Raw genomic sequence first — 18,086 nt, 5'->3', positions numbered from 1 at the left:
GGTGAGCTGCATTATTTCCTGGGTATTGAAGTTAAGAAGGAAAAAGATGGTATTCTCCTCTCACAAGGAAAATATGCGCGTGATATTCTTGCACGAGTTGGTATGACTAGCTGCAAACTGTCATCTACTCCATTGTCAGCTTCAGAGAAACTTTCCAGTCATGAAGGTGAGGCGCTTGGTCCTAATGATAGCACTCAGTACAGGAGCATTGTTGGTGCGCTTCAATATTTGACGTTGACTCACCCATATTTGTCGTACTCAGTTAATAAAGTTTGTCAATTTCTACATGCTCCTACTACCATACATTGGACAGCAGTCAAGCGTATACTCAGGTATATCAAATACTCTATGAATTTGGGACTTAAAATTCAGAAATCTATGAGTACTCTTATCAGTGGTTTCTCTGATGCTGATTGGGCTGGTAGTGTGGATGACAGAAAGTCCACCGGTGGTTTTGCAATATTCTTTGGAAATAATCTTGTGTCCTGGAGTTCTAGAAAGCAAGCAACGATCTCTAGATCAAGTACTGAAGCTGAATATAAATCCATAGCAAATGCAACGGCTGAAATAATATGGCTGGAATCCTTGCTAGGCCAGCTCAGGTTGAAAGTTAATCAAGCACCTATTTTATAGTGTGATAATTTGGGAGTGACGTATCTGTCAGCTAATCCAGTCTTTCATGCTAGAGCAAAACATATTGAATTCGACTTTCATTTTGTACGTGAACGAGTTATAAATGAACAACTTCAGGTTCGTTTCATACCTTCTGGAGATCAGTTGGCAGATGGTTTTACTAAAGCTTACTAGTTCGACAGATGGAAAATTTTGTGCGCAATCTAAATCTTCAAGTGACAGATTCTTTAGATTGAGAGGGGGTGTTAGAGATATAATATCTCCTGTAACCGAAAGCATAGGGTTGGTTCTAGATTCTGGTTCCATTATAGATAGGACAGATTGTTTAGTTTATCTACAAGATGTATCTCTACACAATGGAATCGGACTCTAACCAACTAGGACTTGTAATTTATCTGGAGTTGTTTGGAACTCCCATATATAAACATGCAACCTATGGTCAGCCAAGATAGGCAGCCATAGTTCCCTAATTTCTTTCAGTGCCATCTCGACTCCTCCAGCTCCAGCGATGACTGATCGATCCAGTCACTACTCACTAGCTAGTAGAGACGAGACGATGAAATGAAGAAAAACTTTTAATCGATTCCAATTAAATGTATAAAAACTGCCGTCAATGCAACACAGTAACTCATCTCTGAATTCAGACGATTACTCCATGTGTTTACAACTAAAACGAGCCCTAGCAGAGCCGGGCCGACTAGATTTTTTTAGATTAAGGAAAAAAACTATGCTAACCATCTACGCTGCTGTTTCAGCGACATCATCATCATCATCACAAGCTATATATGTTAACGTCCTATGTATGACTGCATCTCCACACCTTTCCACCCAAGAAACTACAAATCGCAGCAAGAATCGGACCACTGGAGAGGCTTTGCTTCGCTGCATCCCATCCCTGAGAAAAGAAACCACCATGTTCTCTCCAGCTAGCTGCTGCACTATATCGGAACATCAGATCCTTAATTTGACACTGTAATGGCAAAACATATGTCAGCTCGACATGGCTTGTTTACCAACATCAACAGGGGAATACAGCAAATACTCAAAGTAAACTGATTAATGTAAAAACAAATAAATTCAGAATTCAAGGAAGAAAGACACCAAGTACCTGCTGTCGCTGTACACCTAGAGAGTAGAGATGAAGAGGTTGCTTCTGTCTACAAACTCAACTTCACAGGTTGCCTTGTTGTGGCCTGTTTGCTTGCACCTGCTGCAGAGCCTTACAAGAGTGCTTGTCTTGTTGGGGTTAGACCGCTTCCTTCTTGGTTCATCCGATGTACGTTGCTTGGGAGGCGGGATTTCATTTGCCCCAGCACTAAAATCGAAGCTGTCCATGTCAGGTATTGGAAAGATTATACCTGAGTAAGTTTCCCGGTACCTTTTCACTGTCAAAAACTCTAAGCAGTAGTCATAGAAAGAGCACCCAAGCCTGTTGCACACAGCAACGGCGTGCATGCAGGGGAGACCAGACTGTTGCCACCTTCGGCACGTGCACTCACGAGCCGCAAGATTGACGACAAAAATCGCATTGCCCCTCACTTCAAACAGAGTCTCAGAGGAGCACAGCATAGTCATCTTTCCAGCCTTCAACATCTCATCCTGCACTTTGTATTCCATAGTGGGTGTTAAAGGCCGCCCCTCCCACGCATTGCAAGCTTCACGCCTTGATTCTATTACTTCCTTGATTTTCATTCTCAACGAGTCTGTCATCAGCACTATGGAACTCTCCTTCTTCGTTGGTATCCAGTTATTGAAGGCATCAACAATGTTCAGGGAGAAATGATCATACCGGCGGCCTGTGGAAAAGGCATCCGACCAATGTTCTGGCTGCCTTGCAATGATCCATTCAGCAGCTTGACCGGATATATGCCTTATGCTTTCGATGGACACATTAAAATCCTCGATGCTGCATGCTTGGGCCGCACGAGGAAAATCCTCAAGCATCCCCTCCATGATATGATGCAAACAGGAGGCATGTTGGCTATCCTCAAACACTCGAGAGACAGCAGCATCTAGACCCTTTTGTCCACTGGACAAGAATGTCATGTCGGTGCAAGGGTAGTTGTGAATTTGGAGAGCCATTTTCAGCTGCATTAAGAACCAACCCCAGATATCATAATTTTCATCTTCAACCACATTAAATGCCACCGGAAATACACCATCATCGGTATCAACTGCAGCAGCCACGAGCAACTTGTACTCGTTTGTCGCTTTTAGTGGGATTTGTCCAGAAATATGAGAGGTCTGCATCCATTTACAAAGCCATGCAAACAAGCATGGAATGCAACAAAAAAGCGACGGAATTTCGTATCCACCAGCACACTTATACTACCTGGGTTGGTCTCTGCAAGCCTCTGACAATACCAGGGTAAATGACTGAGTCTCCCTGATAGCATGATACAGCTCTTTCTGTGCTACTTCACCTCGCCAAACCTGCGAATATGTTAGTGTAACTCCGTCTTGTTCATATAGTTCCTTTACAAGGTCCTTTGGCTTAAACGTTGGGTTCTCATGCAGCTTCTCTTTAATGATAGTAGTCAGCCACTGTCTTGTTGCTCGACGCTGACCCTCTCCACTTCCTCCTCCACAGGTATGTTCATCTGTCATTTTCTTGATAACAAATTTCTGTTACGAGATGATTCGGACGCATGCAACCGCCAGGTGCAACCCCCCTCCGCAGCACATTTTACAGTGACGCGAGTGCAGTGGTTTCATTTTTTATGAGTCGGTATACAAATCCTTTCACGATGGCATACTTACACAACTGAGCACGGAAGTCCTTCACATTATGAAATTCTTGACCAGCTCCTTTGATAATGTCATCCCACAACACAATAGGATTGTCAAGTCCCTGGGGAGTCTTTTCCATGATCTCAGAACCAACATATGGATTGACTGCATCATCAAACATACTAACTGCTTCCCTGAAAAAATCATGACAAATCTGTAAAAAAATATCCTTTTCAGGAAACACTTCAGAGATAAAGATATGAAATGCATAAAAAGTTACCTAGGCATATTATCAACAAGAGCAAGATTTTGCTGATCCAGAATGTCTGGTGTGAAGGAAGCACCTCCAACTGTGGTGGTAATTGCGATGTCATTCCCAAATTCCAACTGAAAAATCCTAATTTTGAGAAAGATGAAAACGGTAACTGGGAATGGACAATGTAGTAAAATAATAGAAGCATTGACTAGTGAACAAAGCAAGTAATGATCCATGAGACTGCAACAGTGTAATGATGTATAATAAGGGAACTGCAAAAGAAACATCCAAGATGAACTAGACCACAAGTGCACTCTAAACTTTATTTAAATAAACAACAGGTAAGGACCATACTCCATCAAAGTGAAGATGTTTTTAAAATGGGGAATAAACAACTTTAATCTAGAACAGTAACTATAAAAACTACAGCTGAAATAGAGGATCACATTCCAAATGCAATTAGCTGAAGATTTCTTCTATGGCGGTACCCACTTGAAGCTGGTCTCTGTGGAAGGCCATGCCATCTTTGATACCAGGGGCAGTAAGAGGAGGGGACTAGTGGTCTCATCTCCAAGTGCACTACCGGAAATAGGAATTTTGCCGAGTGTAAATTCTTTGCCGAGTGCTTTCTTTCGGGCACTCGGCATACACAACCTTTGCCGAGTGTATACTGGCAGACACTCAGCGAAGATTATACACTCGGCAAAGCTGTGGTTTGCCGAGTGTCCCAAATAAGACACTCGACGAACATACACACGACACTCGGCAACAATTTGACACTCGGTAAACACCAGCACGTGGCTCGCACGTGCGCCGTCCGTTAGGGGAAGTGGGCCGGCCGTTAGTACTTTGCCGAGTGCCCGACGCGGACACTCGGCAAAGAAGTGGTTTGCCGAGTGCCCCGTCCAGACACTTGGCAAACAATAAAGTTCGCCGAGTGTTTTTCGTTGACACTCGGCAAACGTAGAAGTTTGCCGAGTGTTTGTGGAGGCACTCGGCAAAGACAAATTTTTTTTCCACCGCTGCCCTCCACACTTTTTCTACTCCCCACATACGACATTTGGTAGTCCATCTCAAAAGTTAGTCTATTTTTTGGTCTGTTTGCTATTTTTAATGATGGATCATTAATAGGAATTTGTTTATTTAAGTCAAATTTTAACTGCAAGTGATTGAAATAATGGGTTAAAATCAGTGAAAAAATCATATTCATATTATTGAATCCGGATTGAGGTCTCAACTAGGAAATGAAAAGAAATTTTGAACATTTTTTTTAGAAAACACGACCACTGTTCGCGGGGAGCGCATGCATAGGGAGGCGACGGACGGGATCTGGGCAGGGAGCCGGCGGATGGCGGCGGGTGGAGGGCGGCGCACAGAGCCAGCGGCGGGTACGGGACCGATGGCGCGGGGGCGGAGGGTAGGGTGTTGGTGGAGTGGAGGGGTATTGGGGAAAAATTTCTCCGCTTGCGGGAGAAGCGCCTCCGAGACCGCATACAACAAAAGCGGGGCGCTAGTTCTATTCTCGCTTGTGGGCTAAGCGGCTTGGCTGGTAAGCGAAATTTAAGCAGGGTGTATGGGTGGGCTTATGGATTATTTCTACCGATAAGCGGCAAATAAGTAGATACAAATGGGCCCAATAAAAATCGAATGTTAGGGATGATTGGGATGCATTTCAGCTTCATGCATCAGCGTGGCCTTGGCTTGCTTTGCCTCCTTACCAGCACCATGACATCGCAGGTCAGCCTTGACATGGTGCAGCGATGGCAGGTTTCCCAGGCCCAAGTCGAGACTATCGTCATTGCAGGCAATTTCTCTTGTCTCCTGCAGATAAAAGGACAAGAACACAACCTCTCTGAGCCTTAGCATAGCTCCATGTTGAACTACCACTGCCAATTCCGTTTGGAACTCTTGTAGACCAGTAAATGTATGCACATCAACTTTCTTAGCTGGACAACACTTGAAGGCATCCTAGAAATTTTGTTGTGCCCTACATCCAATGTTTGTAGAAACTGCAGGTTTCCTATTTGTTCTGGGAGATGATAAATACATGTCTGCCGAAGTCCCAAGTACATCAAGTGATGTAGATGAGTCCCAAGTACATCAAGTGATGCAGATTCCCAAGGTACTTAAGGCTACTATTAGCATGTGAAAGATTGCAGTCCTCTAAATTTAGAACACGTAAAACTCGGCAGTAGGCAAGAGGCGGCACTAAAGAAGCAGCAGCTGGAAAGACAACAACTAACCTTATATGTTGCACGCTGAAAGTAGCTTGAGCCATCACATGACTTTTCTGGCCATTCTGAAGGGACAACCTCCGAATCGTCGGAGATGTGCCTCCCATATTACTTAGTACAGTAACAAAATTTTCTTCACTTGACAAGGAGCGGATAAGATCAGGCACCATATCATGTACACGACAGCTTGATATCATATCATCAAGCACCCGTAATATAGATCGAATATAAGGGATTATTGGGATGCATTTCAGCTGCATGCGTCAGCGCAGCCTTGGCTTGCTCCACCTCCTCCTTGCCAGCACCATCACATCGCAGGTTAGCCTTGACATCCTGCAGCGATGGCAGGTTCCCCAAGTCCAAGTTGAGACTACCATCATTGCAGGCAATTCCTCTTGCCTCCTCCACATAAAATGGCGAGAACCAAAGCTTTCTGAGCCTTGGCATTGCTCCATGCTGAAATACCACTGGCCACACAAATTGACAGAAGTAACATCTTACAAGGCACGGGAACGCACCAGCACCAACAACGAATCCCGCATGGATACTAAGGTTCTTATTGTCCACCTCCAGGTCTAGAAGGTGGAGAGCTGGCAACCTCCCAAGGATTTCAAGATCGGCCTGATGTAGCTCCCTCACGGCAATGTATAGATTTGTGAGGTCCAGAAGAAGCGATGGATTCACCCAAGCCGGCAGTATTGAAAACCAACAGCTGTCTTGTGTACTCAATAAACAGAGATGTCGAGGGGCAACCCAGGTATCCAATCCGCCGATGTTGCGCTGACTAGGACCGTTGACAACTAGTTTCTGCATCTTTTGTAGCTTGCATAGGCACTCCAACAGCTTGTCGTTCCACTTGTCCAATCGAATGGACAGCTGCCTCAGTTCAGTTAGCTGGCCCAACTCTTCTACATTGTTTCTGGTGGAGTCATCAATGAGTAACACTGACAGCTGTTCAAGGCATGTCAGGTTTCCAATTCCGTCCGGTGCACTTGTATCCCGGTCAATGTATAGGCACATCAACTTTCTTAGCTGGACAACACTTGAAGGCAACCTGGAAATTTCATTACACCTTACATCCAATGTTTGTAGAAACTGCAGGTTTCCTATTTCTTCCGGGAGCTGAGAAATACCTGTCTTACAGAGCCTCAAGTACCTCAAGTGATGTAGATTCCCAAGGTACTTAAGGCTACTATTAGCTTGTGAAAGATCGCAGTCCTCTAAATCTAGAACACGTAAAACTCGGCAGCGGGCAAGAGGCGGCACTAAAGAAGCAGCAGCTGGAAAGACAACAGCTGACCTTGTATGTTGCATGCTGAAAGTAGCTTGAGCCATTACATAACTTCCCTTTCCATTTTGAAGGGACAACCTTCGTATTGCATTTGACGGAGATGTCCCTCCCATGTTACTTAGTACAGTAACAATGTTTTCTTCACTTGACAAGGAGCGGATAAGATCAAGCACCATATCATGTACACGACAGCTATATATCATAACATCTGAACTATCATGTATTGGTTGGATCATGCTTCTGTTTATAAGCTCATTGAAGTAACTCTCTCCGAGTTCAAATAGGCTCTTCCCTACTTTTTCACATTGAATAAAACCTTCACCTATCCACATCCTTATCAAACGATCCTTCTCAATTTCAAAATCTTCAGGAAACATGCTCAAATATAACAAGCAAGTCCTTAAATGGCATGGTAGATCATTATAGCTAAATAACAAAATCTTTCTCATATTCTCCACATCTAGATTATTTTCCAGACCATAACCAACAGAATTGTACACCTCATACCACTCCATTTTATTTCTTGCTTTGCAAGCTAGCAAACTAGCCATTGTAATTATAGCTAATGGCACACCAGCGCATTTCTTCAGTATTGTGTCAGATACTTCGGCCATCTCCTCATGATATTTTTCTTCTGCTTCATTGTTGTCTTTGTTCCCATTACCAAATATTCTTCTATACAGTAGTTTTCGGGAGTTATTCAAAGAAAGAGGTTTCATGTTGTAAGCACCTCCAGCTTGTTCAGCAACATGAGAAATACGGGTGGTTGTAATAATAGTGTATCCAACATTATTATCAGGCAAAGCACATCTAATCATTTTCCAAACTGATATATCCCATACGTCATCAACAACAACAAAATACCTACACATATGCCAAGTTATTAGCCAAAAATAGTGGTTTAACGACTGAAGAAAGCTCTAATGTTGTTCATACCCGCTACAAGAAAATTAAGCAAACTAGACCACTGCTAATGGTTCAATGATTAAACTAAAATAGCTCGGGAGCAGCTGTATTGGCAAGTCTGTGGATAAAATAAGCCACTCAGAATCTTGTCAAAACAAAATGCCAGTGAGTAAATTATTTGCACTTAACAATGTTGTGCCACGTGCATGAACATTTAATTAACCTATGTAGACTTATAGTATTGTGAACAGAGGGCATAAATTATCAGTCCAAAAAAAGTTCATATGTATAAATTGACGAAAGGAATGCTTTCATACCTTTTGTCTTCAAGGAATTCTCTGAGTACTTCTATGAGCTGCCTCTCACCCAATGTTTCTTCATTGATGCTCTTGCCAAGATCATATAGCAAGCCGTTGTACAGTTTCTTGAGGTCAGGAGTTTGAGAAACAGAAACAAAAGCATGGCAATCAAATTGTGCTCTAATCTTTTTGTACACTGCAGTGGCAAGAGTTGTCTTTCCCAGGCCTCCAAATCCAACAATTGAAACTATCCTACCTTGCTTCAAGAGAACTTCATTCTCTTCTAAGAAAATCTTATTGATTAATTCATCCCTCGCCTCATCAATGCCAACAAGCTCTTTCACGTCCGTGTACTGAGCAAATAAACGAGGGTCCACAGTTACAGGCTTATCAACACCAAGGCTGACCTCATACCTGCGGCGCCGCTCGTGCACCTCGATCACACGGTTCTTAATCTCTCTGATTTCTGTAGCAATCTTACGACGAATCTTAGGCTGCCTGAACCATTTGAGGGTCCTATCAATGGCTTCCTTGAAGCTATGCTGTTCGGCCGTCTTCCTCCCCTTGCACTGCACGATATATTTGTCAATATTGTCCTCTATATCGTAGGACATCTCTCTCACTTTCCTAGCCCACATCTTGTCCTGGTCGTCAATCTTGTCTGCTGGTGTCCTCGAGATCTTCTCGAGGGCACCTTGCATGCTCTCGAGCTCAGCTTGGAGGAAGATGATCCCTCCCTTCACCTCCTTTTGCAGATTGTACTCGCCAACTAGCAACTCACCGAGCTTGTGCAGGAGGCTTGGAATTGCCCCTGTCACGATCTCCATGGATTTGTCCCTGGGCAAGAGCAATGAGTAAGGTTGTACGATATGGGTATAGGTGTAGCAAGCAGGGGCGCGTGATGATGAATTATAGTGCTGTCGAGTGCCTAGTGGTCTCGGAGGTCTGCAGACGGGCACAAAGAACAGAAGTGAGCAGGGACTCACCGGTTGCCGCCCTCTCCTTGTCACCGGAGTGGAAATTCCCACCGCTAGATTGGCTCCAACTTGCTGCCGAGGAGCTGTTAGTTGCCTGCGCCAAGCTTGCTCCTGCCTTGGAAGCACCGGATCGACAGGAGTCAAGGGGAAAGCTTATCGATGGTGGAGGCAGAAGTGGATAGGATTCTGTACTGGCTTATCGATTCTGTACTGGCCCATGCGGCTACAGCAAAAGGCAGAAGTATTGCTCCTGCCTGCACATCACCTCCCTTTCGGTGGCCACAGCATCTCCTTTCTCCATTTTTCTTCCGTTGGTGGACAAGATATATCAATGTAATGGTATAGATTCCTATCAGTGTAGAAACTAATTGATCACAGCCTGAAATATCAGTGGAATTTCTTTAGTCCCTGTTGACTGTGAAGGGTCCCGGATAATCAACGCAATTTCTTTAGTCCCTGTCAACTTTGAAAAGTTTCCTTACAATTTCTTGGCAAATCCAATCTACCCCCGTCCACTTGTTGTCGAGATCTTTTTTTAATTGCTTACAGTTTCATGCAACCATGCCTATACATGCTACTGGGCACCCGGGACAAGTCGTGACATTAGTCTCAGCTCCACAGACATGTTTATTTTTTCGATAAAGGGTAGACATGTTGTTCATGCATGCTTTGTTCTTGGAGAAATCTTCCGGCGTACATGAAATCCTAGAGTACATGAAATCCTAGAGGAAGGTAGCGTCCAGCATACATGTTTATTTTTTTGCAGTACTATAATGTCGACGAGGTCATTATAGTACTGCAAAAAAGAGTAAAATTTAGCCGGCTAGGATGACCTCCAGGTTCCAATGCAAACGTACATGCACATGGCAGACATCGTAATAGTACTTCACCAACCAAATCTGACACACAGATGTGACACTTCCATGGGAAACTCAGTTTTGAAGAAAAGGGAAAGGAGACAAGTAACAAATAACAACAGGACCTAGCAGGGCACCGTGTTCTGTGGAGCAGAGTTACGCACACAACAGAAAAATCACACCGAAATAGAGCATTGGATCACTACTTTCATTGCACGCCGAAACAGAGCATCTGCATCCTAGTTGCGATGATCAAGCGACTATGCATAGATATTGACATCTATGCTCTGACGTCTCACCGGCTCACATGATGGTAAACGTCAAAAGCTGCAAATTACACAAAAATACAACAGCAGGTGTGGCAGGTGAGATCTCACCAATTTTCCCTTGTGCTAAAATCTGAAGGCATCCTGCAGCAATGGCAGGTTCCCCAGGCCCAAGTCGAGACTACCGTCATTGCAGGCAATTCCTCTTGTCTCCCCCACATAAAATGTTTATGGCAGAGTCATCAATGCGTACCATGACAGCTGTTTAAGGCATGTCAGGTTTCGAATTCCGTCCGTCAATGTACAGGCACATCAACTTTCTTAGCTGGACAACACTTGAAGGCAATCTGGAAATTTTGTTGCCACTTACATCCAATGTTTGTAAAAGCAGCTGATTTTCTATTTCTTCCAGGAGCTGACAAATACCTGTTCAACGAAGTCCCAAGTACCTCAAGTGATGTATATTCCCAAGGCACTTAAGGATACTACTAGCAAATATGCCCATGAGATGCTACGGGTGACGGACGTGGCTATGGACAACTCTAAAATATGAGATCATTTAAGTGTCATAGTGTTGTACCCTGACCTCGCTATAGTTGAGAGCGCAACAGGAGAAAGGAACCAAACCTTCTTAACCTCGCATGGGAATGGGAAATAACTTCTCACGAACAGTCTTTTCAGTAAACAGTGTACATGCCCCCTACAACGGGGTGGATTATCCCCTTTATCGTGTCCTGAGCGGCACTTTTACATTCCCTAAACACCCCTACTCAACCACTACATTCTGGGGATATATCTTATACAAAGGTCATTTGACTATTTCATTTGTCACGTCTTACACTTTTTCATTACACATTTACCCCTGTTCAACTGCTATATTCGCAGAATATGCTTCACTAGACAGTCATTTGGAGATCATGCTTTTGGTTGTCTCCCAGCAGCTTCCGCAAATCACGCTCTCACTAGGTTCCGCCGGTTGCACCTTGACTGCTTAAACACTTCGACCGCTCCGACGCCCCTTGCTTGACCTCGCACCTCGAGTCCTCGCCTGAGTCCCCGAAATGGTTCTGGCTTCGCTGACACTGACTGCTTCAGGATCACGCCCGAAGCTAGACTGGCTCCGTGCACCTGGCGGGAACCTGGGAGCTACAAACCTGCACAAAGCCAGATCATTTGATATTCTTCGGTTAGAATTGGTTAGTCCATAAGATACTTGATGCTCGACAACTTAGGCCTGGGACAGGATCTTCGTGGCCTGTGCCACACTCGGTGCTTCGCTCGAGGCTAAATAATTAGTGGTCTTGACTGGAACCGCGCTCGAGGTTGACTAGCTTTTGGGCGATCCCCAACAGTAGCCCCTCGTGAGCGAGGCTAGATATCGACGACCGAGCCTGCGAAGAAAGAATCTTTCCCAAAAACGTCACCCTCGAGCGTCAGTTCGAGTCAGTTCGAGTCGAGCCAATAGTTACTTACTTTTTTTTCCGGGGGTGTCGTGGCAGGTTTTTATTGGGCGACCTTTTGTATCCGCGGTTACAGGCGCCTTTTTGCCCCGTTTTACCGCGACTATATAAAGGGTGGGGGTGTAGGTTGCTTTCCTCCTTACCCTTGAGGTTAAAACTTGTGCGAGTTAGCTTTTTTGCTCTGCTCTGCGAAGGTCGAGCGCTGTGTTCTGATAATGTGTGCTTCGAGCGTTAGAAGGTGACCAAGTTGTTTTTCGTTTTCCCGTAGGTGAATGTGCTTTATCTGTTTTTATTGCTTAATGGGCACGCTTTTTGTGCTGCTAGGTGGCCCGCATCAGACACACTGCCCGACTCATGTCTGCCGAAGAGCTTGCCGTACAGGTTGGGCTTCGCGGAGAGGCCGAACGGACCGATCCGTCTGAAGATATCGACATTCAAGAGTTTTTCGAGGAGGGGGAGGTTAGTCGGGGTAGTTCTAAAGCGCCTGCTTCGGCTACTGGTGACCAAGGGTCTTTGAGCAGCGATCTATCGGGTTTCAGCTCTGGGTCTGACGAAGGTGGGGTTGCTGGTGACGAAGGAGAGAGCGGCGAGGACATTGGGGGGATTGAGGCGGATGTGTCAGAGTTGATACCTGGCAAGGAGGAGTGTATCCCGACCATGCGTTTTGATCGATCGCTTGTTACGGATAAAAACATTAAGGTGTTTGAGGAGAAGAAATACTTTCCCGAAGGTGCTGGCCGGGAACCTCGCGAGGAAGAGGTTCAGGAGTCTAGATATGGCGAGGCCATTGTATTTAGAGACTTTTTTACGGCTGGTCTCCGGTTTCCATGTGACGGTCAGCTGCCTAAGATTTTGGACCGGTACCGCGCGAAGTTGCACGACTTGACACCTAATTCCTTCGTGGTTGCTCTCTCCAAGTTTTACTGGGTGCAAAAGACTTTTGCCGGCAAGGTTGACGTGGACGGCTTCGTGAGGTTGTTTGAGCTTCACGTTCAGAAGAAAAGAGCTGCACTTTCAACATCCGTAGAGAGAATGAGAAGAAGAAAATCCAGAGGATCGAGCCTTTGTTTTCGCAGAAAAACAGATGGGATGACGACTGGCTTCGTCATTGGTTTTATGTGAGGATTGAAATGCCTGGCATTGTTGGGGATTGTAATCCAGTGTTTCCTTTCCATGCTCCTTTGGGCCCCATGGATGTCGCTACCGGCCACTCCGCCATTTACAAGGTCCAAGGCGGTCAGGGAGTGCGAGGCTGCCTTCCTTGCTGCTTCGGGCTCGATCTCTGGGCGAGATTTGGTGGAGGAGTTTCTGGATTGCAACGTTTGGCCCGTCTCTAGTGAATGGGAGGCGTTTGAACTTGAGATGAGGCCGGTCTCATGGAAAAGCAGTCCTATGGCCTACCCTCAAATCGACTCAGACCTCCCACCGGGTCAAGCTGGCGCAGTTTACGTTGAGGAGATTGAGAGACATGCCAATGAGATTATTGGCCCAGTTTCAAAGGCGGAGATGATATCGTTAAAGAAGGTTGTGAGGCACGAGCTTCGGGTGAACCGTATTTTCGAAGCTCTTAAGATTGGGGTGCCGCCTCGGAAGCAGTCTTTGGGAAAGAGGTCGCGTGGCGTGGGTGAAGCGGTATGGGAAAGAAGAGGAAACTTGACAATGGTTACGCTGAAGCGCCTGCTCAGACGGCCGTCGCGCGGGAAACGGCGAAAGTGAAACTGAAAACGACTAGTCTGGAGCTGCACAAGAAAAAGCAGAAGTCTGCGCGGGGTGCTTCAGGTGATGTTGCGAAGCTGCCCGCTCCGACTGCTGCCGAGACGGCCGCGCTGAGCTCCTCCAGTGCTGAAGCAAAGCTTGTTGTCCCTATATCTATGAGGGCGCCTCGCTGTGGCGTAGTGCCTGTGGCCGGAGCTCCCGAAGCTTGCTTCTTTGGAGAGGGTTGAGACATCTGGGAGGAAGTCCCGATTTACTTGTGCTGTTCCAGATGATGAAGTTGTGGATTTGGATCCTGCGCCATCTCCCGCCGCGAAGTCTGAGTGATACTGCTGCCGGTCAGCTTCCTCCATAGGTTGGCTTACCTGAGAAGGTGGTTGCCCCGCTAGCTCCCGCGCGCCGAACCGAGAAGGAGAAGATAATGGAGGAGCTCGCGCCGGGTAGGAAGAAAGTGGAAACTCTTGCTAAGGACCTGAAGGACCCTTCATCCGCGGCAACGAAGTCAGGTAATCATGTGGTCGTGCGTTTGCCAAAGTTAAGGTTTTTTAGGTGGGAAGGTGCTTCGTTTGAATTCTTGAAGGATTTGGAGGAGACTATTGGTGCTCCTGGGGAAGTATACAGTGAATCTCATGTAACGCTTAAGATTAAACGTTATCCTGCAGATGTTGAGCTGCCACCATCACTGAAAAGCTTTAATCAGGCCTTCGGGACAAACCTAAGGAAGGAGGTCGTTGCGGCTCATGCGTTCGGATCAGGTGAAGTCTACAATCCTTTCAACTTGCCACTAGTGTAGGGGGCTAACACGGTAGAGGGGAAGCGCCTCGCAGACAAGCCTGGGGACAGAGCTGCTCAGAAGTTGCCCAAGGCCACGGGAGAAGTTGGCAGTGTGGTTCTAGCGAGGAAGAGTAGAGTTGACCCTGACGAGGCTTCTGGGAAGGGCAAGGCGTTGGTTGCTGACGAAGATGTTGGAAAGGTTTTCGACTCTGGAGGTTTGTTTCTTAGAAATTTTTCTCCCCTACTTATTTTTCTTTGCCTTTCAGAGCTTGAAACTTACGTGTTTGTTTTTGTTGTCAGAGTTTTTGAAATTGGTCAGAAGTCTAGGAGATGAGGATCTAGCGAAGCTAGGTGCTGCCCTCGGCCAAAAGGTTATTTCCTTTTACTGTTTCTTTAGGTTGCATCGTATGTTTTTGGTAGAACATCTTCATGAATTTCTCTTATTCTTGCAGGTTGCTATAGCCGGTGCTGTCGCCAAGGAGAGGGCAGAATCCAGGTCTTCACAGTCGAAGAAGTTATCTGAGCTCGAAGCTAGAGTTTCTTACCTCGAGAAGGAAAATGATGTTCTGGAGCGTCTAAAAAATGAGCTGAGGGAGATCAACTCCGGGTTGAAAGAAAATAGCGGCGTGTTGATGAAGACTTGTTCGGAGCTTGGTGAAAAGAATGAGGAGCTAGTGAAGGAGAATGACGAGCTTGTGCAGGAGAACACGAAGGTAAAGGAGATTTTGGAGGACAATGCTAAAGTTATAGACAAACTCCGAAGTGTTGTCGAAAGAGACGAGAAGACCATCGCGGAGCAGGTGTAGGGTATCCGGCTCATGGGTACTGAACTTGAAGAAAAGACCGAGTTTATCAACAAAGCTGAGAGTCTTTTGAAGAAGAAGTTTGCTGAGCTTTACGAGGAATACAAGGCTTCGCTCGAGCTTTTCGGTGCAGAGCCCCTTCCTTTTCCTGGCGATGATGATGTCGTGAAAATCTTTAAGTGGATGAAGGAGGAGTTCGAGAGTCTGCCCGAGGTTTTAGCTGGTCTTAACGACTATGCTGCGTCCTTATGCATCAACAGCACGCTTCAACTTCTCGAGAGGCAAGGGTGCGACGACTTCTTGGCGCTTGCAGATGATGGCTACGTCTTTCCCTCAGCTTCGGAGCTGGGGGCGGAGGAAAAAACGAGGAACGTGAGGGCCACAAAGTTAAAGATTTTTAGACGTCTCTAAGTTTCGAGCGGCAAATGACAAATACGAGGCAAAGAGCTAAAATAGCATTGATGAGCACTAGAATCTGTTCACAGTTCATTCAACTAGTGTTTTAACTACAAATGAACACAACTTTGGCGCTAATGACCGTCGTAAGACTGTCTGGGCATTGAAGCTGCACAAGGAAGCCTTTTGTACTATATTTTAATCTAGCAGTACTTCAGCTTTTTGGAAGCTGCATGGTGAATTCCAACATTCGCTTTGTAGCGAGATTAAGTTATGATTACAATCTATCAGCAACTTACAACTGCGTTATTTTAACCTGAAAGAGAAAATCAGTTGTATGGATAGTTTGAAAGCAGCAGGGAGCCAGAGAACAAAGCTTTTTCAAAGGGAGATGGCAGTTACAGCAGTGTAGCTAGTATACAGAACTGGCTTTTCCCACTATCTACGAAGCTGCATCTGTGCTCACTTGACAACTGCTTGTTCTAAAAGACACTGTACCTAGGTGTTAGGATAAGATGTGAAGATATGGTTGAGAAGCGTATCAAGGATATGTGTGGTTTCCTACCCTGTTTCTGTCTGAATGGAATAGAGCACTCGGCAAAGTAACTGATTAGCATCTTCAAGTCCGTGCACAATCCAAAAGGTATGATTGAGACACTTGCCTCCGCCTGCTACACCTCACAGAAGAGCATTTGATTCCTTGAGCCTTTTGCCAGTTTAAGTCCTCATTGTTGGGAAATGGATTCAAGCGAAGCTGGAGTGTAGTGAAGTTAACACGGTTCTTGCGATTTTATGTCAAGAAAATGGATAATCCTTTACATCGGGGTAGGGCTCCCCTTTTATAATGATCCGAGAAGCATTTTACATTCCGCAATTACCCTTATCTACCTACTACATTTCCAGCATATGCTTTACATAGAGGTCATTCCAGGTGGTAACTTGTATGACTCGATCTCCTTCCATGGTCACGCTTCTCACGCCTCCAATCAGCTCTGTGATTCGTGGTCTCACACAGCTTCACAAATCACGTCTCCACGTTTCCAACACTTCCACGCTCCTTGACTTCGCGTTCGAAGCCAGCACAGCTTCGGGAGTCTGGATCGCCTTAGCCTCGCGTCCGGAAAACGCGCAACCTCGCGCTTCGCTCCCTGTTCTGAAACTGCGATCCTGTACAAGATAGCGGACAACTCGGTACTCATGGTTAACTTCGAGTGCACGAGGTCAGAGTCATTCAGTTAAAAGATCGGTAGATGTCTCCTGGCTTCGGGCCAAAACTCAGGACCTCGAGGTCAAGATTGCTTCTCCGTATCATGTTTTCCATCCGAGGTTAAGGAGTTCCACCCAAGGTTAAATATTGTACAGAGCTGCGCCAAAACACCGATTCGAAAAGGTTGACTATTTTTTTTGGCGATCCCCAACACTCATCGTAGAGAATAAAACTATGGCATCTTTCCATGTTCAGACTCTGCTTGCCCTGCATGTAAAGTTGGGCAATGTTCACACCGCAGTCTGCTTACCATACGACGGTTGGTGTTTTAAAATTGGACAACTGACAGGGATGGATCATTTTAGATTACTCCGTTTGTTTGATATTTGCTCTGCCTTTCCAACGTTCTCTGATTTTTCTGTCAGGCGTGTGCATGAGGCTAGTCAGGCTTTACTAATGGCTGAGTGAATACTAACGAAAAGCATTTTGGTTTGACATTGTCAGTTATGATACTATATTTAACAGGAACAAATTGATAGTCAGGTCCTATTGTCCTCTTGGCAAATTATCATTTCATTAGGATCTCTTGTCCTTTTTGAAAGCTACAGGGTGAATTCCAACCTCAACTTTTTGTGTTTAAACAATGCTTATCAGCTGTCATCAACTCACAATAGTGTGTTCTTTTTTTTTTCAAAAGAATGTGTCATCAACCTCCACTTGTATTCGTTTGTGAAACTAACTTCTCATACCACATTCGCAAACGATTTTTGTAGCGCGGGCTGCACTGCCGGCCCTGCCGTCGCCTCTTGTGGGCTTGCCAGCCTCGCTGCCGCGGTCAGAGGTTGAAGAAGAAAAAAGAAATACCGAAAATATTGATTCTTCTCTGAAAAAATGTTGAATCCAGTTTGCCAAAATGTTGAAGTATGCTGTTAAAAATGTTGAATGTAATATTTTCTTTACAAAATGTTGGTCTATTTTCTCAGAAAATGTTGAATGTAATCTTCCGAAATGTTGAAGGTAATCCTCCGAAATGTTGAATTTATTTATCTATAAGTTGGACCTATTAGTTGGGCCTAATGAACTTTAAAGCTATGTTGCTTATCCAGCATGAAAAACTACATAGGAGCCTCAACAATGGTAGGAGGGTTCAATATATACTCTCTTTCTGCAAACGGTCTACGTCCTAGAGGTGTAGGCTGGCAACATTCCTCTTGTCTACACAAGCAAGAAAACCATGTCTGCGTCACATTAAAACCAGGGAACGCCCATGCAAGCAAGCTTATG

The 18,086-nt window shown here is 45.3% G+C and overlaps 2 protein-coding genes across 2 annotated transcripts; one reads left to right on the top strand and one right to left on the bottom strand.

The window, feature by feature from the left end:
* Positions 1 to 1,229: 1,229 nt before the first annotated feature.
* LOC117866488 (uncharacterized) lies at positions 1,230 to 9,710 on the bottom strand. The gene is given in 9 exon segments (XM_072295755.1): positions 1,230 to 1,603; positions 1,742 to 2,855; positions 2,858 to 3,012; positions 3,014 to 3,263; positions 3,266 to 3,338; positions 3,341 to 3,557; positions 3,644 to 3,760; positions 8,368 to 9,186; positions 9,336 to 9,710. Coding segments are annotated over 7 exon segments (2,718 nt in total). The 5' UTR covers positions 9,177 to 9,186; positions 9,336 to 9,710; the 3' UTR covers positions 1,230 to 1,603; positions 1,742 to 1,758.
* A 3,827-nt stretch (positions 9,711 to 13,537) lies between these two features.
* Positions 13,538 to 16,469, top strand: LOC117866689 (uncharacterized). The gene is made up of 5 exons (XM_034750957.2): positions 13,538 to 14,128; positions 14,285 to 14,377; positions 14,450 to 14,611; positions 14,697 to 14,767; positions 14,849 to 16,469. The coding sequence occupies exons 1-5, from the start codon at positions 14,044 to 14,046 to the stop codon at positions 15,200 to 15,202; spliced, it is 765 nt and encodes a 254-aa protein (XP_034606848.1). The 5' UTR covers positions 13,538 to 14,043; the 3' UTR covers positions 15,203 to 16,469.
* The last annotated feature ends 1,617 nt before the right edge of the window (positions 16,470 to 18,086 follow it).

Source organism: Setaria viridis, chromosome 8 (assembly GCF_005286985.2).
Source record: "Setaria viridis chromosome 8, Setaria_viridis_v4.0, whole genome shotgun sequence".
Lineage (NCBI taxonomy): Eukaryota > Viridiplantae > Streptophyta > Magnoliopsida > Poales > Poaceae > Setaria > Setaria viridis.
The sequence above is the reverse complement of the archived record's forward strand: the minus strand, read 5'-3'. Positions and strand labels throughout refer to the sequence as shown.